This window comes from Trachurus trachurus (assembly GCF_905171665.1).
Source record: "Trachurus trachurus genome assembly, chromosome: 3".
Taxonomy (NCBI): domain Eukaryota; kingdom Metazoa; phylum Chordata; class Actinopteri; order Carangiformes; family Carangidae; genus Trachurus; species Trachurus trachurus.
The window spans coordinates 913,155-933,007 of record NC_139893.1 but is presented as its reverse complement, the minus strand read 5'-3'; the positions used below and the strand labels follow the sequence as shown (position 1 = coordinate 933,007).

The 19,853-nt window shown below is 40.4% G+C and overlaps 1 protein-coding gene across 1 annotated transcript; it reads left to right on the top strand.

Annotated features, from left to right (window-relative positions):
• Positions 1 to 12,729: 12,729 nt before the first annotated feature.
• Positions 12,730 to 19,465, top strand: dut (deoxyuridine triphosphatase). Its single transcript, XM_083997409.1, has 6 exons — positions 12,730 to 12,987; positions 14,368 to 14,459; positions 14,580 to 14,624; positions 15,654 to 15,728; positions 17,987 to 18,057; positions 19,324 to 19,465. The coding sequence occupies exons 1-6, from the start codon at positions 12,815 to 12,817 to the stop codon at positions 19,378 to 19,380; spliced, it is 513 nt and encodes a 170-aa protein (XP_083853535.1). The 5' UTR covers positions 12,730 to 12,814; the 3' UTR covers positions 19,381 to 19,465.
• Positions 19,466 to 19,853: the final 388 nt, after the last annotated feature.

Genomic DNA, 19,853 nt, shown 5'->3' with positions numbered 1-19,853 from the left:
CAAAAACTTGCTTTAAGTAAAAACTTAAACTTATTTTAAGAGGAAAGAGATGAGTTTTGACTAGAAATGAGACATTTTTACAAGAAATAAGACAAATATTCTTGGAAAGATTTTGAGTTTTTACAGTGTGAGGGTGCTGCTGCTGCACTGACAAACTGTATTTGCATGAGAGAATGAAGCGACATAAAGACTCTGAAATTAAGTCTTTAAATAATAATAATAATAATAATCTATATCAGTGTCCAGTCCGTTCTCCAGCTCACTGCTCAGTAATAAAGCAGCTGTTGTATCTGCAGGTCACAGTGAATCAAGGCCACTGGGAGCCGGCGAGGTCCGAAGACCAGAGCTAATAAACCTGATGACTGATAATCCTCTGATGCTAAGGTTCATGCTGACTCACTGCACCGCTGCAAAAACTCTAAATCTTTCCAAGAATATTTGTCTTATTTCTTGTCAAAATGTCTCATTTCTAGTCAAACTAATCTCTTTCCACTTGAAATAAGACTCTTCACCTAAAAATGAACTTGTTTTTAGATCATTTTCACTTGTTTCAAACTAATTTTCATGTGAAATAAGTAGAAAAATCTGCCAGTGAAAGCAAGTTTTTTGTGCTTGTAATAAGAAAGAAAAACTTGCTCCACTATCAGATTTTTCTACTTATTTCAAGTGAAAATCTGCTTGAAAGAAGTAAAAAGTGTCTAAAAACAAACTGCTTTTTATGTGATGAGTCTTATTTTAAAGGATCCATCACCTGGTATTTATATTGGTTTTAGGTAAGAACACGCGATCTTGTTTTACAGTCATTGAAAAAAAAAAAAATTCCATGCATTTACCGCGACTACTGAAACCATAGAAACGTAAATATAAAATTCCACCGGAAGAGCAAAACCGGCTTATGTTTTTGACGTTCAGAAAAAGGTGGATATATAAATAAATAAAATGTAATGCAGGCTGATCGGTTCATTGTAAAACATGTAGCCTATTTATTGATGTAAATGTGGTGATTTCTGTACAGAGCCCCGAGGCAGCGCCACTCCTCTGTCCAAAACACAGGAAGCTCCACTTTTCATTCAAACAAACTGCCACAATTGTTAGATTTCATCAATGAGACAAGCATTTACATCCTAAAAGAAGTTAACCAGCCGATGGTAAACCTCTAAAAGCCTGCGGGTAAGTTAATTAACGAACGTTTTGTCCGCCGCGGTGTCGACGTAGTTCTGGCCGGCCGAGCAGCTCTGCAGACCGGCTGCTGCCTCTGTGATGTCCCGGTCGTTGCTCCACAGGTGGAGCTTCACTCTCTCCAAAAAACATCAGAGCGAACTTCTAAACAGCCGTTATCTGGATCTAAACGGTTACTTTCTCGCATCAAAAAATATTAAAACTTAATAAAGTGACGTAATAACAGCGCTACAGCAGGAAATAAAACAGCTTTTAGCCTGTTTCACAGCTACCACTACCGCTGCCGGCTGCTGCCATAGGCTGCTGCGTACGGCGTGCGGGGGGGGTAGTCCCCCCCCTCCCCTGCTCCTCGGCTTCTCGGTGACGTCAACGAGAAGACCAATCAGAAGTTGCGTTTTTTTTTCCTCTCCTGGTGAATTCAAGGGGGAGGAGGCGAGAGTGAAGTTCTTTGCCCGGAAAACATGTCAGCTATTGTCAGTGACAGAGAAGATTGAGTTATACAGCAATAACCTGAAAAAAAGTGATTTTCAGGTGATGGATCCTTTAAGTATAATTAGATTTATTTTGACTAGAAATAAGACAAATATTCTTGGTAAGATTTTGAGTTTTTGCAGTGTAATGTCTGATTGGACGCTGCTGTGCAAAATCATCATCCAACACAGAAAACAACAGTTCTCTGGTCGTCACGTCAGGTTGTTGCAGGAACTGAGCCTTTATTTCATCATGGCCATTCAGATTAAAAACCACAGGCCTGCTTGAAAGAAGTAAAAAGTGTCTAAAAACAAGCTGCTTTTAATGTGATGAGTCTGATTCTAGATTTGTTTTGACTAGAAATAAGACAAATATTCTTGGTAAGATGTTTGAGTTTTTGCAGTGTGTGTTCTGTACATCCCATAATAACATCCAGTCTTTGTTACCTTACCGACAGTGATTTATACTGCTTATCTTTTTTCAACGTCGTTAGAAACATGAAGTCAGAGTTGCTGCAACTGGAGGAACTCATTATTCATTATGAAGACGAAGAGAAAGTGGGACCACACACACACCTCCTGCCTGTGTGTGTGTGTGTGTGTGTGTGTGTGTGTGTGTGTGTGTGTGTGTGTGTGTGTGTGTGTGTCTGATCTGAGGTCAGTGGGATTTTAGGCCGAAGAGGAGAAACTAGAGGTGCGATAAGGAAGTCCCACAGGTGACAGAGATAATGGAGCCGTAATGATCTGCATTCCTGACCAATGATGCGTTGAGGGGTGTGTGTGTGTGTGTGTGTGTGTGTGTGTGTGTGTGTGTGTGTGTGTGTGTGTGTGTGTGTGGATCTTCTTTATCTCCACCGACTGTCAGAGGAAACCTGAGTGTGTCTCTTTCTGCTGCTACAAACCCTGATGATGTGTCGCTGTCGCAGCTTTAATGAAGCGTTGAGGCTCCGCCCACTGTCGTCTCATTCATAAACCTGCTCTTTAAATACTAGACACCGTATTTATGTCAAAGCCACAGACAGCGTCAGATGGAGACTCAAACATGCACCCAGAAGTTTATTTACTTCAACAAGCCGACATGTTTGTAAAACTAGATCTAATTCAAAGTCTGGCGGAGTCGAGACCCAAGTTGACGCTCGGTGTGTTCAGGTGCAGTGGGAAGCTCCCGTTTGTGTCATAAACACAGGAATATCAACTCTTTACTTGCTTCAAGTGTACATTTTTTTCCACAGACAGCGTCAGATGGAGACTCAAACATGCGCCGAGAAGTTTTTTTTACTTGAAGCAAGTCCAGAGTTGATATTCCTGTGTTTCTGACACAAACGGGAGCTTCCCACTGCACCTGAACACACCGAGCGTCAACTTGGGTCTCGACTCCGCCAGACTTTGAATTAGATCTAGTTTTACAAACATGTCGGCTTGTTGAAGTAAATAAACTTCTGGGTGCATGTTTGAGTCTCCATCTGATGCTGTCTGTGGCTTTGAGGGATGGAAACAGCCTAAGCAGCAGAACTTACATCCGCTCCCATTCATCGCTGCCGTGGCGACGCGGGGGCAGACACAACCACCGCAAAACAGGAGACATTAAACTGAAAATCTTCAGATTCCTTCTGTTAGACCTAAAATGATAGAAACATACAGCCCCCAATTGAATTTGCCTGGAATTGTCCTTTAATGATTAAATAAATGTAGCCGGGTGGTAAATTAATCATAAGTGTAATTTCCCACTTAAGAGTGAATGTATTCTAATGTACTATAATGTGTTTTGTTTTGTTTTGTTCTTTCTTTTAAATGTCATATTTCAAATGTAAATGTAAACAAAATGTAAATGAGTTAAATGAGTGGTCACAAGGTGGCAGCATTGAGCTACTTTGGGGTTCGGTTGGGCGCATTTTGGTTTAGCCGCCAGGTGCATTGTGGGTTATTGTTGTCTTTTCTGCTGAATGTGAGCCACAAGTGCCTGAAATGTCTCGGCGAACAGAGGAGACTGTTGTTCTGTTCAATTGGTAGGTAAAATACGCACACATTGTAAGAGACGCCGTAACAGAATGTGACAATATAGTCTCATTTAGAGATATTGGTGATTTATTTCAGAGGGTAGCATGCCAGCCGTCGACCGGGGCTAACGACTAGCTTCAGGAAGCTCCAGCTCCCGTGTTCCACGCTGCGTGGCGTGTAAGTGACTGTGGTAATATTTTGAATGCACATTTCCGAGTTAATATGACCGTGTCATGATTTTAATGACGTGTGTATTTTGTTGTTTCTGTAGACCTTCATAGCCCACTGCCGTATTTTGTCCCCTATGCTGTTTTGTTTCTTTTTATGCTTTTGGTTTCGGTTCTCTCTAAAGTCTCAGATGAGAACGAATGACTTTGAGTTTAGAAATTCAGTCAAATAAGCCTTTTTGCAACTGATGTGAAATAAATAAGAAGGCTACAAGAACCCCAGTAAGTGTGTCCTGTGTGCTTCTAATTCCCGGGCTACATAAATAATTGTAGCGTTTAATACAGCAATTAATTGTGAAAACAAGTAATCGTGACATCCTTAGTTCAGACCCGTTCAGGAGCTCCGACCCACAGAGGGGTCTGGGTCTGGGTCTGTGTGTGTGTGTTTGTGTGAGTGGATGATGTTTTGCAGGTGAGGCGTCTGATTGGACCGGCTGTGGATTGGACCAGCCAGTCCACTGGGCGGTCCACTGTGTGTCAACCCTCCTCCACTCCCAACGCGGTTTGTTTTCAGTCTGAACGCCGCAGCCGGCTGAGCTTCTCTCCGTCCTCTCTGAGCTCAGACGCTGCGTTCTGGTTTCCTTCCGTTTGGTCTGACGTCCATGCTGAGTTACGCCTGCTTTCTGCACATTATTCTCTCACATTCTTTTGTAAATAAACCCCTGAATTGGTCCTTTAAACCCGTGTCCTGTGGTTCGGCTTGGGAGTGAGGGAAAGTGTCCACTACTTAAAGGGATAGTTCACCCAAAATTGAAATTTCAGCGGGGCTCCGTGCAGCACTGCATGTCCATATAACGGTTGAGAACGGAGCTCACTTTTCTTCATCCAAAAAGACACACCAAAAAACATCCAGATACCTCCATGCTGCTCGTCTGTAATGTCCCTCTTGTCTTGAAGCACCCAAGCTCCTCTTCCTGGTTCGTCCAAATTTGATGAACTGGGAAGAGGAGCTTCCGCTACAAAACAAGCTTAAAATATAGACTTATTTAACTTTTTTCGTAACAATTTCTCATGTCGGGGCTTCAATACAAGACGGACATTACATACGAGCAGCATGGAGGTATTTGGATGTTTTTTGGTGTGTCTTTTTGTTACGAAGACAGTTGGTATCCATTTGCAACCGTCATATGGACATGCACTGCTACGCCGAGACCCCCTGTAACTCAGAGAAGCCACGGATCAATTTTGGGTGAACTATCCCTTTAACCCTAGAACACTAACGTCGGGTGATTTTCACCCATGAAATTATTGTTTCATAATTTTCATGATGTTGCTGTTGTCTGAGTTTCATGGGTCCCTGTAGCTTCATACTGCTCACTGACGTCATTGAAGGTATAGGCATGTTACCCTGCTCCCATCCCTAGTGTTTTCAGCATTCACATGTTCGGGGGGATTTCACCCAACGTTAGTGTTTATGTATCTAAATCTGGCGACCATTTCTGGTGATGCTGAAAATTTTTCTTTTTTCTTTTAACTCCACCAAATACGTCTCAAATGTCCCACAGATGGGTCTGAAGGACAAAGTCCCAGCTCCATTAGTTGTTTTTTAAAGGAAGTTTTTGTTAAAAAAAAAAAAAAAAAAACACAAATTTTTGACATTTTTTTATAGGGTCACCATGACACCTTTTTTTCATTTTGTGAAACATTGTATAGTGGAAAATGAAGGAAGTGTACTTCAATTTGCCATGTATTGTTGTATTTTAATATACTTTGGTGAGAAATATTTTTTTATGGGTATATTATATCGGGTAAAAAATACCCGGCGTTAGTGATGATGTTACTATTTTTAACGTTTGTGTTCTAGGGTTAACCCAGGTGAGGAAGGAGAGAGTCGGGTCAGATCGTACGTCATCACCAGTCCTGCCTGTCAGAAACAGAAACCATCCCATCATGAGCCAGTGAGGTGTTAGCTGCTGCTGTGTGTGTGTGGACTCTGTGGACTCGTCTGGTTTGGACGGGTTTTAAACCTGTTGCATAAAGCTCATTTAACATTTAACATCATTAGAATCTGACACCGTGTCCAAGGGACAAGAGTTTTATCAGAACAGACCTGATACTGGGACTATAAACCTGGTTCTGTGGACTACGGTACTGCTACGTTACGGTATCCCCCTTTAATGTTAATGACCTCTGCTGCACCACACCCTGCTCTGATTATACAATCTGGACCAGAGCAGGCACACTGCAAAAAATCTAATATCTTACCAAGAATATTTGTCTTATTTTTTGTCAAAACGTCATTTCTAGTCTAAACTAATCTCATTCTAATTAAACTAAGACTCATCACATTAAAAAGTAGCTTGTTTTTAGACACTTTTTACTTCTTTCAAGCAGATTTTCACTTAAAATAATCTGATAGTGGAGCAAGTTTTTCTTTCTTATTACAAGCACAAAAAACCTGCTGTCACTGGCAGATTTTTCTACTTATTTCAAGTGAAAATTAGTTTGAAACAAGTGAAAATGATCTAAAAACAAGTTCATTTTTAGGTAATGAGTCTTATTTTAAGTGGAAAGAGATTAGTTTTGACTAGAAATGAGACATTTTGACAAGAAATAAGACAAATATTCTTGGTAAGATTTTGAGTTTTTGCAGTGTAGAGACAAAGACAGATGCAGTGATATCACCAGTAGGACTTTAAATACGTTATTAGAGCTCCATTAGCTTCAGTGCAGCGATCACCAACTCTCTGGGGCTCAGGGCTTCATTAAATACACATAGACTCCCTTCAGTTTCCCTCTAAAGCAGGGGTCTCAAACATGTGGCCCGCGGGCCAAAACCGGCCCGCCAGAGGGTCCAATCCGGCCCACGGGATGAATTTACCAGATTTTAAAATTACATAGAAGACAGAAGAGGCATTACGTTGTTGAAATTGCATGTATTTTTCTCAAGAAATTTCAGGTTGGTCATAATATGTTTTGTAATAGGATAGTTCTTTAATGTAAACATCTTAATAATGCGCTTCTTTGCACTAAAACAAAGAGAAAAGTTTAGAGTTCTTATCATTTATAGGATATTATGCTGTTATTTTACCAGTCTGGCCCACTTGAGATCACATTGCACTTCATTTGGCCCTTGAACTAAAATGAGTTTGACACCTCTGCTCTAAAGAGAATAAATACACCAATCTGTGCTGTTGTTATCAAGGATATATGACGATTGTTATGTTATCAAGACTTAATGCCAAGGTGGCGATAAAAGAAATAAAGCTGTGGTTGCAGATGAATCAAAGATCAAGATAAAGATATCAGATTCAGGGCCAAGTTGTTGTTTTTTTGTTTTGTTTTTTACAGTGTACTTTAACAATGACTGTAACAATGTCAGGAGGCGTGGCCGAGGTCGAGCTGTTTGTTGTAAAGATGACCGAGTGTTAAAGTGACAGTATTGATTATATTGATAATAATAAAATATTGAAATCAGATCTATCTGATAAATCTGAATCTACAAATGTAGAAACTTCACATTTTTACTGACAGTTTTGATCCATTGGAGCAGCTGCACACATAACATTTGTGTTAAAGGATGCATTTGCAATACTGACTTGCATTGACTGGTTATTATTGGTTATTATTAAAGCAGAAGTCAGCGATCCGGTGGTTTTGGCTAATGCTGCGTTCCAGGCAGGCTTTTGAAACCGTAAATTACAGCTTCAAGTCACAACTTACGACTTTGTAGCGTTCCAGGCAACCCACTCGTGTTTCTCCGACCTGTTTTACCTGTGAAAGTCACTATAACGGCCACTCGTAACTTCTGACCCGTGAACTCGTACCAGATCGAACTGGTACCACTTCACAGGTCGGAAAAACACGAGTTACGAGTTGCCTTGAACGCACCATAACGTCTTGTCAGCAGATGGAGTTAGCAGCCCCCGCCCTCGTCATGGATCTATTGGTCCTCGTCCCTACGTCACCACATTCAGGCGCATCCCTTGGCTGCACACACAGAGAGGACTGCCCCTTTATGCCGTTCTCTCTCCTCATTGGATAAAGGTTGTAGGATACAAGGAAAGTTTTCTCCTGGGCTCAGAGCAGAGCAGAGTGACTGACAGACCCGTGTTTCAGACCAAACACTCTATAGAAGTGATTGCTGTCGGAAGATACAACTATTTAAGACTTAGATTAACACAAATATATCGCTTACTTCTGCTTTAAAGGTATTCCCTGTGTGTGTGTGCAGCTGCAGCGTTTTATCTGTGGGATGTAACTCACAGGAAAACAAGTGTCCATGAAGGAAATGTACTATCTATCAGTTTATTGACCTGATTCTTCATTGACAGAGGAATACGTGTTCGTGTTAAAGGTTAACTTCCCTGCTATGTTCCAGGTCGACCTGACAGCTGCTGGTAATTGAAAGTTGTTGCAATCTCTCTCCGTCTGATGGAGCCGCTGCAGCGTCTGAACCGAAACCAGCTGCAGCCGGATCACAGACTCAGACTACATCTGGTTGGAGCAACAGTATACAGACCCCTTAACGCCACCTAGTGGTCGACTGTAAAATTGCAACTGCACAGTCTGGACCCACACTATGGTTTTTTGACAGGACAAAATCCAAATAAAAAAACGAGATCTAATTGTTTGTGAAGCTTGGAACAGTTTTAAACTTTTAGCCTATACCCAGGAGGCAAAATCCCAGTTTTTTGAAAAACGGACACGGAGCGTTGTAAAAGGTTTGACAGCAGAAATGATCTCTAGGAACTTCAAGGATTAAAACCTGGGTGGACAACCCGGTCAACTAGCTGCTGGAAAGCTACAGGGGCCAAAACCCCTTTCTGGGGTCATTCTGCTGGAGAAATGATGTAAATGAAAATATTTAGGTACTACAATGGCATAAATAGTCATACAACTATAACATTTGGCAGAGAGTATCTTGACACATAGGGGGAGGCAGGAAAAAAAGATTCTGGGGTTTGTTGCAACTCGGTTTTAAGATATCACCCTCAACATCCCAAAAAGACAAAAAAAAAGTCCTGTTCGCCTGACAAATTCTCATGAAAATTATTATTTTTCAGCACTTTATGGAGAATATCTATGCTTAACATGTATATAGAAGATGTCCTTAATTCATAAGCTTCCATTTGAGTCCCAGATAGCCTTTCTACTAGCTACTGGAAAGCTACAGGCTGTCTCCAAACAATGCAACACCTATTGTGAAAAACTCCATGTATCAGAAAACATTCTATTTCTGGTCTCCCCAAAGTGAACAGATAGATAGAGGAGACCGTTGGCCACAGCAAGTGGGGCTTTGGAGATAGAAAGGCCATCTTGGTTTCAAATGGAAGCTTATGAATTAAGGAAGTTTTCTATATACAAAGGATTATGGAAAGAAAGATGGAGGGAGGGAACAGATTTGTTCAGGAAGGAAGAAGGAAGGGATAAAGGATGGAAAGAAAGATGGAGGGTCAATTGGATCAAAAGAGGAAGGAAGAAGAAGTAAGGACGAAGGGAAGGAAGGAAGGAAGGAAGGAAGGAAGGAAGGGGAAAAGGGATTGTGGAAAGAAGGTAGAGAGAAAGGAAATAAAGAAGGAAGGATAGAGGAAGGTAACAGAAGGAGAACAGGAGGGTTTTAAAGACATATAACGACTAGATTCTATAATCAACGTTAGATGAGTTGTTTGTTCAGTCTGCACCGACTCACTGAGCAGATTCTCTATAGAAATGTAAATAAAGTTTATTGTGTTAAAGAAAATGAGATGATTCCTCCAGTAAAGTAAAAGAGCATCAATCAATAGTTTCAGCCATGATGAATGAACTTGGCTCTGGATTCTAATCAATACATGAGACAGACTCACAGCCCGGCACTGTGGCTGCTGCCCGGAAGATACTGACAGCTGTGTGTGTGTGTGTGTGTGTGACAGTAATACAACCTCAAACTGTTGATTAAATAAACACTCATGTATCACTTATTGATTGGTGAAAACACTCTGCGGCCAGTGGGAGAATTAAAACAGACTATTGATACTATTGAAGTGCCTGTTTGAGCTGTTTTATTATTATTATTTTAGTTTTATATGGACCTAATGGTCTTTATGCACAGCTCCACTACTTCCTGAAATAAACCAGCTCCTTTATTTCCTGTCTTAAATTAATAAGATAAAGTAAGAAAGGAAATAAAGGAGTTGTCTTATTTCATTAAGTAGTGGAGCTGTGCATAAAGCCCAGTGTGTCTGAAATATAATAAGTGTATCATCATCATCAGCTGTGTGTTCAGTCCCATAGACATAGTATATATGCTACAGTCACACCTGAGTCGCTGCTGACACCTGCTGTGCAGAGCCGCATAGATATATACACGTAGATGCGTGTATTTTGTTTTCAAACTTTATTTAAAGTTGTAGCAACAACAACATTTCAGTCTTTCCAGCTCACATTCGTTACAACAGTAACAATAAAGTTACAATTATGACAGTATAACAAAGGTTAAGCAAAAAAAAAACAAAACAATCAAGTTAACAATAAAGGAAAATAAATTTTGGTGACAGACCTCGTATCCCATGAAAATTATAATTATAGTTATTGTGACAGATTATTCATTAAACATTTCTGAATGTATTCAAAGGCGGGGGGAGGGGGGAGGGATACGAGTGCTCGTGGTGGATACAAAGGTAACTCCAGGTGTTGCGGGGTGCTCTTGAAGTTAAAAATATTTGTAGAGACGAAAAAAGCACAAGGCTTACTTCAGGCACTCACGCGCAGGAGACAAGGTGATGCGTAAAAAGCCTTTAATTAATCAGGGCATGGATACAAAAGAACGCCGACCGGTTTCGACCGACACGGTCTTCTTCAGGGCGTGGATCAAGGATCAGAGTCACAGGTGGGAGTCTCTTAAATAAACTCTGTGGGTGGGCCAATGGCTGGCTGCTAATCAAAAAACAATAGATGATAAATTAATACAGGTAAACAATTACATTGTGCGTATCAACCAAAGAATATAATAATCAAGAATATATGTAAATCAAAGATTCTATAATCAACGAATAATAAAGAGGGCTATATTTATAGACAATAAGGACATACCAAACAAATAAGGAGAAATATACCCACATTGAATAGTCTTGAGCAAAGAAAATGTGGGGAAGCAAAGAAAAACGAAGAAACTTAGTAAATCCAACTTGGGCAAATCGTGACGATATTTCTGAATGTATGTTCACTATTGATAGGCTATACATCAAGAGACTTAAAATAATAATCAACTTCAATCAAAAACAACTTAAATGATGGTGAAGAATTCTGAAATTTGCATTTATGGATATGAAACTTCCCCAAAGGTTTAGTATAGTTAGTAGTTTATTTTCTTTGAAATCAAAATAAGTGATAATGTTCTTCCCCTCAATGTTGATTTTGTCTGAGTCGCTGCTGTCCCATACATAGACAATATACAACAGTCACACCTGAGTCGCTGCTGACACCCGCAGGTGCAGAGCCGCAGGTGACGTCACACGCTCAGCTGCAGAGTTAGCCGTTAGCCGTTAGCAGCAGTTAGCAGTTAGCAGTTAGCACCCGGTCCAGTATGCTCAGCCCGCTGGCTCGGCCGCTGCCCCTCCGGCCGCTGTGCTACTCCGCCCTGGCCGCTCTGAGGCTGAGCTGCTCGGACAGAACTGGACCTCTGGACCAGAGAAGAACCGTCAGAAGAACCGTCCAGATTCAGAACAAAGGTAAGAGACCAGACAACCTGAAAACACCACAGCTGCTTGTTGACATCTGAGTTTAGCCTCATGCTGCGTTAGAGACATGCCAAATGCCAAAAATATATACATAAAATGTTCTTTTTTCATTATGATTGTTGTCTCTAAATAGTTTTTGTGCCCTCTGTAACGCCTCGAACGCGTTAAAGTCATGGATGTATTATATTATCATGGTTAAAGTCGGAAATCTGAGTTCTAACTGGGAGATTCAGAGTTCCGAGTTTTCTCGAACGCAGCATTAGCCGTGGGCTAGGCTAGGCTCGGCTAGGCTAAGGGGTTCAGTAACGTTTACCGGCCGCTGTGACGATGTTTGTGGGGAAACGACTGCACCTCTGCGTCTGTTTTATTCTATACTGTGTAAATTGAAACGAAGAGCGACTTTAACCTCCTTTAAAAATGATTTTCTAACGTTATATGATCAGGCGGAAGCTACTGTTTACATCGGCAACTCTCGCGAGACCGTAATGACGACGAACCGGTTGCCATAGTTTCAGTGCATACTAACTGACTTTTCTCCTTCTTGACAGTTTATTAAGCTGAACACTTCTCTGTAAATTACTTTAGTAATGTTAATGTAGCGGTTAGCTTAGCTGTTAGCCACGCAGGCTCAGCTAATGTACCAGAAATAAACAACTACAGTACAGACCATAGATATGGTACAGACGGCCCCTTTGTGATAACGTATGATTAGAGGAGGGAGTGGAATGCGTCAACGCGGCCGCCATCTTGGTACGGGGTAAGCCGTGTCTACTTACTGCATTAGTCAATAGAGGCAGGTGTCTAAAATCGCCATAACTCGCTGAATATTCAACTGATTTTCAAGCCGTTTGGTTTATTATAAATGTCAGGCATATATTTATGATACGGCAACAAAAACTGTTTTTTGAAAAATGTGTATATATATATTTTATGTATTAAACCCTACACTTACATACTCAGACACACACCCACATACATAAATACACTGAAATGTGTTCTACAAGGGTCCGACCGGGTCTGACTGCTTGTCTATGGTCAGAAACCCCGACCCAAGATGGCGGCCGTGTTGACGTACGCTGAGAAGCAGAAGGCGGCATCTAAAATCTGTGAGAGGAGGGGCTAACCGAGCGCGGGAATTTCAGTTCTTCTAAATACAGAGGCGCGAATAGTCCGCGGCAAAACAGCAGAATCTCTGGTCCAGACTCACTGCTAAGAAACTCGTCGCTTCTTTCTCCCTTCAGACTCTTTTTTACCTTCCTCTCCTCCGTGTTTTAACTGTACCATGCCTGTCCTAGAGGTGACCGACGCCGCTGCGGTGTCTCCGTCCAAGAGGCAGCGGCTGCAGCAGGTCCAAGCCCCGGAGGAGACGCCTGTTCTGCGGTTCGCTAAGCTGTCTGAGCACGCTACTGCTCCGACCAGAGGTTCATCCAGAGCTGCAGGATACGACCTGTACAGGTATTGTTGTGCATTTAATTCATATATATATATATGATTAATAAAGGAACGAAAGATAAAATGCAAAACTGCAATGAAAGCGGGCGATATAAGGTGTTATAGTCCTGTCTTCTACACTTCCTCATTATTGAAAGGGGAGACACTACAGGTGGTGAATAGGGTAAAATTTTTTAGCAGATATCACCATGAAACTTATAACTATATTACAAGTTGTCTAATTGTACGTTTAAATATGTAAATGAGTCAATATCTGATTAAATATGCACTAATAGGTGTTATAGTCCTGTCTTCTACACTTCCTCATAAGGGGAGACACTACAGGTGAATAGGGTAAAACATTAGCAGATATCATGAAACTATCCAAGTTTATCACTCGCATTAAGACAAATATGTTTTGTATTACAAGTTTTGTCAAATTTTATGTAAATGAGGCTATATCTAATGAAATATGCACTAATTTGCATAGCCTACATTTCCAGAACAGAAATCTGAACAATAGATAAAGCTGCTTTCAAGATTCTTGTTTTACTTTGTTGACATATTATAGTCTTTAGTTTTTCCAGAGGAGGATTGTGGATATCTCTTTTTATCACTCTGTAAATGAGAAAATACTGTCACCAGCCCTAAAACATCTAATGTCTCCATGTTTTTAGTAATAAAATGTTGTATAAATGAGGCTGTGAATGATATATCAACAATCCCCTCTGTAAAAACCTTCAGAATATAGAAAGGGATCAAAGTGGAAGGTTTGGTGTCTGGAAGTGCTGCTGAAGTGGAGATTTCTAGCTCAAAATCTATCAGTGCATGAAAAAACAGTGTTTTTGCCTGTAGTGTCTCGCCTTAATGACCTAGATTAATATTAGGGTCGATGACGGGATGCAACCCAATGTCAAGTGGTCTAAGTTAACCAGTATTTTTTCAAGAAAGAATCTGACTATATACAGGAAAATAAATTTAGACTCAAATGTGGAATAAATGTAATTTCATTTTTGCAATGTTTCTTGACAGTTTCTACATAATTTGTCACATTATTTGAGCAGGACATAAACCTAAAAACATCGCTTTCCTTCCAGTGTTGTCAAATACATTAGGAATACAGCAAAAATCTACTTCAATTTAAAGTTCGGTGAAGAAAGTTTTTTTTAAATAGTAGACCTACACTTAAATCCACTGTCGGTGGATAAAATAATTAATACTTCTCATTCTTTTGTGGTTACACCATTTGATATTTTCAGGGCTTTCTTACTAATGTTAAAAAAAACAAAAGGTTCAAATGTCATAAAACCAACATGAATACAAAACGTATATTTTAACAGATCTGATGCATGCTTTTAAAAGATTTTTTCAAAGATATTTCTCAATTTCTTATCTTGCCAACAGTGCGTATGATTACTCCATCGCCCCCATGGACAAGGCCGTGGTGAAGACCGACATCCAGATCGCGGTTCCTCACGGCTGCTACGGGAGAGTGGGTGAGTGATGATGAACTCTCTTTACTTCCTCCTCCTCCTCTTCCTCCTCTGTTTCTTTGTCTGTTGTTAATAAAGTTGTTTAATGTTTTTATCTGACTGGTTTCTGTTTCTCCTCCTCAGCTCCCAGGTCTGGACTGGCAGCTAAAAACTTCATCGATGTTGGAGGTGAGTGAGTTATTTCTAGTTTTCAGGAAATGAAAGTGTGAAGTGCATGAACAGTTTCAAACAAAGATATAGAAACGTAGATGCCGCGTTCTATATCTGTCGATACGTCAGCGGGGTCGCCATATTGTGCAGGACACAGAACGTCTAAGCCTGTGAATATTCTCATTTGTCCAGGTCCAAGAGGCTTCATCAGCTGCTACATGAACTGATGAAGCCTCTTGGATGAGAGGTGAAAAACATCTTCCTAGACAAATAACTAAGTCCAGTTGCGTTTGATTTAAATTTCTTTGGGGATATCTACAGGTCTACAGCTCTAGGTAACTGAATTGTTAGATTCCAAACTAAACTAGGTCATTTCAATTTGCGCGTCTGTGTGTTTTCCTTTTTTATATTTATATATATTCATTTCTATGCGGATCAAGAGTGAGCGAGTGATCAGTGGATCTGATGGCTCAGGTTTAGTGATGAGGAAACTGTCACTGCAGCTGCACATCTGTCAGCTGCTGCTCCAAACAGTCACTAACTTTAATTTGAAGGGACAGATTAGATGTTGATTTTGTTAACAGGGACTTTGTTGCACCCATATCACCGTGGTGCGTCTTTTTTATACAGTCTATGGGTGCGTCTTGAAATCCCTCTTTGTCCAAAGCGGGAGATGACAGAAAGAGTCAGAACTACTTAATTGAAGCTACATTGTTGCGAGTTGGCTCCGGCGTACAGGAAGCTCTGCGCCGTGCTCGCTGTTTCAGCTGCTTCTAGGATAATGTAGTTAACGTCCCCAACGTAAATGACACCTGTGAATAGATTTAATCAGAATCTGGGGTTACAACCATGGTTACAGCGTTTAGAACGGCAGTCCTTTAGAATTTCAGTCCTGCGCAACATGGCGGCCAGCAGACGCATGGTGGCGCTGTTCGGCAGTATGGAACGCAGCATCTACGTTTCTATATCTATGGCTTCAACCCCTCCTCCTCGTCTTCATCGTCTTCATCGTTTCCTTCTCTTGTCCTCCATGTTGCCTCCTCTCAGCCGGAGTGGTGGATGAAGACTACAGAGGAAATGTGGGAGTTGTGCTGTTCAACTTTGGCAAAGAAACGTTTGATGGTGAGTGAATGATCATCTGCAGTAACAGACACTAAAACCATTAAAGACCGACGTTATTCTACACTTCAACTCATCAGTGGCCTCAAGTTTCACCTGCATCAGTGCACACACATCAAATCCTGCCAATATAACCCCATGAAATAATCATATAATTGCAGAGAATAAAACTAATCTACAAGATTAAATTTCATTAGCAAGCAGCCAGAAGTAATATTATTAATGTGAAGCTGGTTGATAGTTTGCTAGAGGCTGAAGGAGGAGGAGGAAGACACAGAATAAATGTGCTGGAAGGATTTAGATCTGATCTGAGAACTGAATTAAATTAGGTCTTTACATGTTATTAATGACAAGGTGTGTTATGTTCATAAAGCCTCTGCAGACTAACTGTTAGCCTGTCGTAGCCTTTAGCTGCATAAATCGCAACGGCTACATGATGGCAAGTTGATAAATAAGCAATAATCCTGTTAGAATAAACGTGTTAATTGATTAACAACAAAATAAAATGCACGACTGAAACATCTTTTCCTACCGTAACATATGGGAACAGCAAAATAAAGAGGTAAATTAACCTTGTCCTTTAATCAAAGTTAATGATTTTGCACTGGGACACATGCTGACTGTTTTTTTTGCTTTAAAAAATCCTTTTTATGAGACTAAACCTCCCAATGTTTCACTCTTCACCACATGTTTCATCTTTTTTTTTGGAAAGTGACGGTATTTAGGAATCTTTAGGATTAATTAATTAATTGTGGTGTTTAATACCACAATTCATTGTGACATCCCTAGTTCCACATGTTTCATTGTTATTCCTGCACCTCCACCCACCAGGGGGCGTCGGTGTTTCACTGAGTCTCTGAGACCTGAGGTCGACTCAGCAGGTTGTTTCAGCTCACCATCACGTCTGCGTTAGAGTTTTCTGTTTGTTTTCATGTAGATGAACGATAAGTAAATGACTTTGAAATAATATACAGCTCTGGAAAAAATAAAGAGACCACTACTCCATAATGTTGTTAATAAATCAGCTTCTCTACATGTATTGATGGCAGCCATTGATTCCAGTGTATGTTGAACTCCAACACCAGCACCTCACTCTACTGAACCAAATCAGATTTAATGAGGAAGAAAGATTATAAATAAATAAATAAAAAACACTGCTGCGATTAAAAATTGGGATTATTCCACCAATGTTGATTTCTAAACTCTTCTACGTTTAAAAAGTAGTGTTGTGTTGTTTTAAAATGAATATGAGCTTGTTTTCTTTGCATTATACGGTAGCCTAAGGTCTGAAAACACCAGAATGTTTTTGTTATTTTGACCTGTTGCCATTTTCTGCAAATAAATGACAATATTTTTATTTCCAATATGGGAGGAATGTTATCAGTAGGTTATAGAATGAAACACAAGTGTTCATGAACTGATGCTATGAATAATAGTAAAACCAGAGGAACTGATCTTTTTGAAGTGGTCTCTTAATCATTTCCAGCGCTGCATATCAGCAATTTAACATCTTCACAAAACACAAAGGAGGAATCCCGTTGGTCGTATTTACCTGAGAACTGTGGAGTCTGTTTAAGTGTAAATGATCTCAGGTCAGTGTTGAGGCGGGTGAACTCACATCAGACGCTGCTGTCGATAACAACGGTTTATTAAAGGTTTTTATTGTCACAGATGAAGGAGTCGACCTCCAGAGAGTTGAACACGTCCTGAGTCTGTTGCTGCAGATTGTTCTGCCCTGAATATGTTTAATATGTTTAAAAGACACTCAATGCAGTTATCTCTAAGAAAGCGATGGTTGTAAATGTTACACATAGTTTACAGGTTTGATATGATGTGTTAATATCTTTATGGGTATTTTGTGTATAAAAGTAACAGTATAATGCCGTAGCTTGTGTGACAGCAGTGTGTTTACTTACCTGCTAGTTTGCCTTGTTCTCTAGCCTGCTGAGCTAATACCTGTTGAGTTAATATGAAGCAGTTGATGCGCTGATACTGATACTTACATGGCTGTTTATTAAGACACTTTTTTTAATCTTTATTTTCTAGTTTTACACCAAATTCAGTTCAGTCAGAAATGCTGACGAAATGCTGTGTAAGAAGATATTAAAGGAGCAAGCCGCTCACTTCCTGGCTCTTGAATAAGGAGTTTGGCTGGCTGTTTAATCTGTGTTCACGCTAAAGAGCAAAACACAGAGAGAGAACAACTACAGTACACAGATGTTTCACTCCTTCGTTTCTCTGTTTTCTCTCCGTCTCTCCAGTGAAGAAGGGCGACCGGATCGCTCAGCTGGTGTGTGAGAGGATCTGTTACCCCGACCTGGTGGAGCAGGAGGTGAGAGACCTACTACAGTAACCAGCTAGAGCATTTTGCACGCGTTTTTCAAAGCGCTTCTGAGCTCGCGTCCATGGTTGTGTCTGCCGTTACTTAGCAACCAAAAGCGCCGTCACATTCTTACATTTAGTGGTGACGCTTCTGTCATTTAACCAGGAAACACAGAGCTGGTCAGATTTCAAGCACCGTGAATCCCTCTCAGCACAGGGTTCTTACGGATCCTTAAAAAGTCTTAAAAGGCATTGAATTCATTCATCTAAAAACAAGGCCTTAATTGGCATTAAAATGTCTTCAATCAATAATGTTAACGTCTATTTGGGGTTTTATGATTATAATTCGTCTCAAATGTCAAAATAATTGGTAACATTCCGACATAGAGAAGTTAGTGGCAGTGGGGGTTTTCTTACTTTCTTGCAGATATGTCACACTTATAAAAAAAAATGACCCACAATTATATAAAGTAGACTTGGACTTTTTATTCTTATAATTAAGACCAATTAGGTATGAAAGAAAGCTACCACATGCTTGACCTTTAGGACAAATGGTCTGTGGTTTTCAGCCTTTTATGGTTCTATTTAGCTACCGTTTACAGCTGAGAACATCAGGTATTGTTCCCTCTCCATTAAATAAAGTGCAGTGAATAAGTAGTGTGTAAAACTGTCCCTAACCCTATGTAGCCTAATAGATGTGATGACGGGTTTTTTTTTTTTTTGCATTTGTGTTTATTTCGAAGCCGGTCTTAAATTTTATTTCAAGTGGCTTTAAAAACATCTTAAAAAGTCTTAAATTTAACTTGGCTTAAGCTGTAGGAACCCTGCAGCAGCTTCACTGCTCGACCTGTCTGTCAGTTTGAACGGAGGACTCACGGCCGTGTGGAGAGGAGGGAGGCAGGCCAGGCGTGAACTCCCTACCTCGTGTCTAATAAAAGTTAAAAATGCGGTTAAATGTCCTGGTATCACACTGCTGCTACGGCCGCTATGGAGTAGAGATCCGGGCTGGACCGGGGGAGAACTGAGCTGCTGAATGCGGACAAGCGGTGCGCGTGCGGCATTCGAAAAAAGTTTAGATATTTTCATCTCGGTGCGCCTCGGACGCGCACGGAAAAAAGGCGCGTTGGCGTCGCTTCGGATTTTGCGCGGTTACATTGAAAACAATGGAAACGCGCGTGTAAAAGACGCTCCATGTGAATGGGCCCTTAACCCTGGTAACCACGGTGATGATGTCACAGTTAACCTGAACCTCCTCCTCTGTCCCGTTGTGTTTCAGACTCTGGATGAGACGGAGCGCGGCGCCGGAGGCTTCGGATCGACCGGACGCAACTAGAATAAAAACAACAACTCCAAATAAACTGTAAATGTTGTTATGTTACATAAATTAGGTGCTAATAATAATAAAATATTGTTTTGTACGTTGGAGTCTGGGTTTTTATTTATTTATTTACAGGAAGAGACTGAGAAAATGTTAATGTTAAACTTTATCAAAATGATCTGGAATTTGGAAAATCCCTTATTTTCCCCTCCAGGATCATGGAATCCATCTTGACTTTGACCACAGTCGTTCAAAGGTTTAATCTGATCGGATTTTGGACAATAGATCGGCCAGTCTTGGTTTAAATCTGGATTAAACCCTCAGTTTGTGTTGTTCAGAACTTTTTAGTCGGATCAGGAAAACATCAGGATTATTCTGATCCCAGATGTTTGGTGAATTCAGGAACAACATGGGATTTAGATTAAAAATAAACATTTATCATCATTTATTGATTGATTTATATTTTACACCTGTTTTTTTAAATCATT